This window comes from Poecilia reticulata, linkage group LG8, assembly GCF_000633615.1.
Source record: "Poecilia reticulata strain Guanapo linkage group LG8, Guppy_female_1.0+MT, whole genome shotgun sequence".
In the NCBI taxonomy this organism is placed as follows: Eukaryota; Metazoa; Chordata; class Actinopteri; order Cyprinodontiformes; family Poeciliidae; genus Poecilia; species Poecilia reticulata.
Window position 1 is genome coordinate 17,974,949 of NC_024338.1, and position 6,020 is coordinate 17,980,968.

The window sequence follows — 6,020 nt, forward strand, 5'->3', positions numbered from 1 at the left end:
TAATGTTACACAATACAGTTTTACCAAGTTGCTCAAAGTCTAAACTGGTATTGTTGTGGATTTAAGGTGTAAAGTTTACCTTCGACCAAACACCCCCCAAAGACGTCCCAGCGCCCCCCTTTTGTAAAAATGTCCGCCAGCGCCCCCTGCAGTCCTCTGAACGCCCCCTGGGGGGCGGTACCGCTCACGTTGAGAACCGCTATGTTAGTCTGTTTAAACACAGAATAGATCAAATGCACCAGGATTTCTGGAATATATCCCAATCTAAATTTTGGGTCAGTTTTGCATTTTTGTAAAGCTGATTGCAGTTTGTTGTTGTTGTTGTTGTTGTTCTGTGGCCTTCATTGACATCCTTAAATATTTTCTACCAGAATCAGAGAAAGCATCATGAAAACTGGAGATTTTAAGTACTGGCTGGAAAAGACGGGTGTTTTATTGCTGGCTTACCATCCAGACACCACTTGTTGCATTATTGTACCTGCCGGAGTCTCCTGCGGTACGTCTTATTGAAGATGTACCGTTTTATAATCGCTGCTGTTTGCAGCCATTTCCACATGCCAGTGTAAACACTGAGTTGGGGGCGTGGCAAGCAGCAGCTTATTTGGATTTAAAATGACAAAAAGCCTTAAACTTGTTCAACAAAGTATCGTATGTTACCTTTAAGGTGCTTAGCTTCCGATGTTTGTAATTAGTTTGTGTATTTCATAGAGAATGTAGATTCTTACCTTTTACCTTTTCCAAACGTGGGAAAAACATCTTGTTATAAGTAAAATTATCTCAGTGGAACTAAAGGTTTTTCCATCAATATTAAGAAATTATTTACTTAAAACAAGCTCCTATTTCTTGCTGAAAAGTTACTTGTAAGTTAATTTGATCTTATTTAAATTTGCATTAGAAACAAGACCAAAAATGCTTTGTAAAATTTTATGTGTATCAGATCAGAGTTGTTGATCAAATTGTCTATTATTGGTTTCATGAGCTGGATATTTGTTCCTGCAACTTTCTTACAATCTCTAGTTTTCATATGTTACATACCCAAACCCAAATAATGTAGAAATATCTAAAAAACTCTCTAAAATCCAGAAATATTAAGTTTTAAATAAAGGAGCCCTGATCAGGAACGTGGTGTTCCCAAGGCTTTCCTCCTCGGAGTGATGGATGGTGAAGGCTTGTGTGTAATATTTGAATTTGATGGTGTAAGGGAGGCGTAATTAAGATGTGGTTGTAGACGTGGTGACACTGAAGCCTCTCGTGTTCCTGCATGTTTCTACTCATGGAAGCGCTAACAGGATTAAAAGGTTCTTACTAGTTTATGATCAGCAGTAATTTTCTAAAACTTCCCGTCTTCCTGATGCAACTTCTGACTTTTTATGTTCGCCTCGTTTTAACTCTGGTTTTCTCTCGTCTCAGGTGGTTGAAGACGGTTATGAGTTTTTCGCAAAGAGACAACTCGTCACTCTTTTCTCAGCTCCCAACTACTGTGGAGAGTTTGACAACGCTGGTGCCATGATGAGTGTGGATGAGACGCTCATGTGCTCCTTCCAGGTAAAGCAGGAAGTCTAATTCGTGATCATATCTTTAACATTTTCTCCCAAGCAGACGGATTTACTTTAGCTTAACGTGTTCTGCATCACTTATTCCGCTTGTTCTCTGAAGGTCTTTCATCATGTTTGAGTTTATCTATTCAGACCTTTAGAAAGCCAGGAGAAATGTTGATCAATACAATGCTGAATGTTTAGAGCAGTGGTCCCCAAACTTTTTCCTGTGAGGGCCACATAACGTTTTCCTTCTCTGGTGGTGGGCCGGAGTCAGTTTGTAACAGAAAAAGTGTGACAATTGCAGGAGTGCCTAAATGTAAATATATATTGTTTTCCAGAAAGCACAATCAAATAACCCTCTTTGGGTTCTTCACAGAATAAATCCAAGGATTATAGTCCGTATTTTCCGAACTATGAGCCGCACTGGACCATAAGCCACAACCCCAAAGTTGCTTTTTTGTTTTTTAATCAGTAAACATATATCTAAGCCTCAGATATCTCTGCCGGTTTTCCACAATGATGCAACTGCAGCAGCGGGGGGCGGACACCCAAAATTTGAGTCATAACAGGTCAATTGAATATCACATTTATTAGGCTTGAAAAAGAAAAAAGTTGCCAAGATTAGATTTAACTGAACTGATTACGGAAATTTCCAAACGGTAACTGTAACAGTAAAAGTGCTGATCCTTCGTGTTGCTATTAGCATGTGCTAAATCAGTGGTCCACCTTTTTATTACCGCGGACTGGTCAAGACTTGGAAATTTTGTTGCGGCCCGGGGGGAAAGGGGAAGGGGAGATGAATAGTCAGATGAGGCTTCTGCATGTTGGTGTTCCCACTAAATACTGAATAATATGCCCTATTTGGGTTGTCTTGGTCCTTTTATCGCAGCCTGTGGGGTTTTTCCCTGACTTGGAACGAGAATACAACCAGCTGAATGTGACGGTAGTCAATCAAAAAGCGCAGTGACGTCAGAACAGAAGGGAATCCCAAACAGCTGACACATCGCGCAACTGAGAGTCTGGTGGATATCGGAGATGATATGTGGAAATGTTTATTATTAAATCTAAAGGTCATTATTATGTTTATTCAGTTAAAAATGTTAAATATGAAAAAACATATTCACCTCCAAATCATAGTGCAGCAAGTCGAATGGCTGCTCCCGTCGTCTTTTATCCACCGCCTTTTCTTGTTGTTACATCTTTTATCTCTTAAAATGACTCCACACTACACTTCTACATCGTCATCCGTGTTTGGTTATTCTAAATTCCCGCTATGTTAGGTGTATACTGGATTATCCTCTGGAATCGGGATGTTCGTGACTGGAATCGGTTCGTGTTGCTCCTGCCTTGGACACACGAACCGATCGAAGCTGTTGTACTTTATCAGCTCTGTGGTCACAGAGGTTTGGAGAATCGGCTGACATTCTTGAATCTTTCCGTCTAAACCAGACTTGAGACTCAAAAGCTCTACTCCTCTCCTCTCCACCGCAGCCCAAACACTCTGACTCTGGTCGCTATGGTAACGTTTATATATCCCTTCAAAATAACGAAGCGCCACAAAAACGAACATTTTACTTTCGTGAAAATTTTAACTCACAATACTGACTAACGGAGCCCTGAGCTTGTTCCTCTGCAACGAGACGGTCCCATCTGGGAGTGATGAGAGACGATGACACCCGAAGTGTTGCTTATATCCACAGCCTGCTTGGTCTCTACGTGACGAAGCAGCTTGAAGCTTCAYTGCCTCATTAGCAGYCGGTCGCCGCATGTTACGCAGAGCGGCTTGTAACGTGGGACTCACCTACCGGTCCGGGATAAATCCATTCTCCTGTCTCTTCTCTGGGCCTTTTCCCCTTYGCAAAGAAACTTTCCAAAGACATCTGATCTGTTTCTTACTCATTTTGCTGCTTGTGGGCTCAATGTTGGTGCGCAAGTAAGGGAGTAAGGGAGTGTTCCAATGATTCACTTCCTGCTAAAGAGCCCCCTGGTGGTTGAAGAAAAATCCACATATAAACGGCTTATAGTCTGGAAAATACGGTAAATGAAAAACAAAAATCTGAATATTCTCAGGTATTGTTCAGGGGGCCGGACCAAATGTGGAGGCGGGCCGGATCCGGCCCGCGGGCCGTAGTTTGGGGACCCCTGGTTTAGAGTTTTCACACCTGATGGTCCAGTAGAATCGGTTTGATTGGGGACCAAAGTTGCAACATTTGCTACATTTTCAGCTGCTGCAGTTAGCTTTCACAATGTGCGTGCCTTTGAGAAATCTGTTCCCCTCCTCTCCTGTGGGGGCGCTATTGCTAAGAACCACTGAAAGAAAAGACACAGAAACCTCTGAAGAAGACACTGAGTTCAACTTCCTTCTTTATGAAATGTAAACAAAAATGGAGTAACATCAGATTTTAGTTGTAGAATTTATCTTTTGTTTTTGGTGGAAAATCACCAGCTGTTTCTCCCACTAGCGGACTCTCATGTTTGTTTTGGTTGTAATTACCCAGAATGCCTTGCGCTATAGTCCACTTCCTGCTTTTGGAGCGGACTCTGGTCCTGGTTGGCATTCAAACCGCACCAGAGTTCATTTGAACCGAACCGAGACTGAGGTTTGTAGGTGGGCTTTTTTAATCTGCATCAGAGTTTAATTATGCAGGAAGTGGACTACAGCGCAGGGCATTCTGGGTAAATAAAACCAAAATAAATGTCTAGCCCTAGCAGGAGAAATGTCTCGTGGTATTTTACCAAAAACAGAAATTCTTCAACCGCTTAAATCTGACGCTACACCATTTTTTTGTTTACGTTTCATGCGGAAGGAAGTTGCGCTCAGCGTCTTATTCAGAGGTTTTTGCGTCATTTCCTTCTGTGATTCTTGGTGCAGCGCCCCCACAGGCGAGAAGGGGAATAGATTGCTTGAAGAATTTGGTTTGATAGAGCAGTGCGAAAGCGAGACATAACAAGTGGAAATGTAATATTCTCATTTTAAATGTCATGTTATTAGCTGTAAGTGGAAAATCATTGTACATAGCAAAATAAAGGCTTTAAGACATCCATCTTTGTGTTATTAATCTGTTTTCAATAATTCTCTAATTTATTAAATGGCTTTCCTCTCCATATCTTGTAAACATGTGCATGTTTTGTGTGTTTTACGTAGAAAAGGCAAAGTTTGTATCAGCAGAAGCTCACTAATGAAAGAAGTTTGAAGTGGATGTGTCAAATTTTTTTGTAGGAGTTTGTTATAATCTGACAGATTTAATATAAATAACTGAACACTTAAGGGAGTGTTGAAGTTTTTTAAACGAACTCTGTAAATGTGGATCTGGAAAATGATTAAGAAAACATTTAGAAGTCCTTCACTGTGCTGTCTCTGCCGGTTTAATTACAGATTTATTTTTTTTCTGTTTTGTAGATTTTGAAGCCAGCAGATAAGAAATTGTATCCTTACGGCAGCGGCAGCGGAGGAGGTGTGGGACTGGGAAGACCTGTCACTCCTCCACGGAACGCAGCCAAGGCCGGCAAGGCCAAGAAATAACACGCGCTGACTTCCTCTTCCTACGATTCATCACCCTTCGTCGTTCCAACATCTTTTTTTATCATTTCTTCCTTCCTCTCTACCTCCCAAACTTGTCCCCTTCATCGGCACTGAACAGCAACAAAGACATCCAGGGTTCAGTCGGGTTTTTCTCTCTGAATGAAACACTTTTTGAACGTTTATTTTGCTTTTTGTGTTGTATTTGTGTGGATATGTGAGCGAATGATCCAGAGAAAGTTGCTGTATTCACCATGTACTTTCCCCCCCTTTCATGTTCCTGTTTTCCTGTTTTTTATGTAAAGAAGAGTTGTTGTTTTTTTGCTTGTTTATCATGTAAATCATACCTGGCTGCAGGGCAGAGTGGATGGGGGCCATGAAGAAGAGAGCTTTGGCTGTTTAAGTTGAGGTCTGGCACTGTTTAATGCTAAACATGAGCTTTTGTACATTGGCTGGGAGGGAAAGGGGTGGATATCACAGGTGGATATAAGGTGAATTCACTAGATTTATTTTTCTTCTTCCATTTTCAGAACCAATCATGTGAGATCACGATCATGGATGTGATAGACGCTTGTTTTTGTAGATAACTGACACCAGAATGGTTTTTATTTTTATTTTTTCTCTCTCTCTCTTCTTGTTTTTAGTTCACTCAAAGCTAAAGATGAATAAAAGTAACCTTTAATTTGAAGTACATCATCATGCTCATCACTTATTTGTCAGTGGCTGCTTTTCATTTGTCGTGACTTTTAAACTAAATATCTTAAGACATAAAGTAACTGATAATTATGATTATTTTTTGCTCTGGATTCTGAACAGGTTTTGACTAGAGCTGGGCGATACGGCTTCAAAATAAATTTAAAATTAATTTTAGATTTTAATCAGTTTCTTTTCTCACTTCCCTTCCTAAAAAATAATAAATTATAAATAAAATATTTTCAAAAAGTGGCTTTTGTTTCAATCAT

General features: G+C 40.4%; 1 protein-coding gene across 1 annotated transcript in view; it reads left to right on the forward strand.

Moving 5' to 3' along the window:
- ppp1caa (protein phosphatase 1, catalytic subunit, alpha isozyme a) overlaps positions 1-5,754 on the forward strand; it is a 19,168-nt gene extending 13,414 nt beyond the window's left edge. The window contains exons 7-8 of the mRNA XM_008416384.2: positions 1,411-1,545; positions 4,939-5,754. Of these exons, the coding sequence (XP_008414606.1) occupies positions 1,411-1,545; positions 4,939-5,061 (258 nt within the window). The 3' untranslated portion in view covers positions 5,062-5,754. The remainder of the gene's footprint in view (positions 1-1,410; positions 1,546-4,938) is intronic.
- Positions 5,755-6,020: the final 266 nt, after the last annotated feature.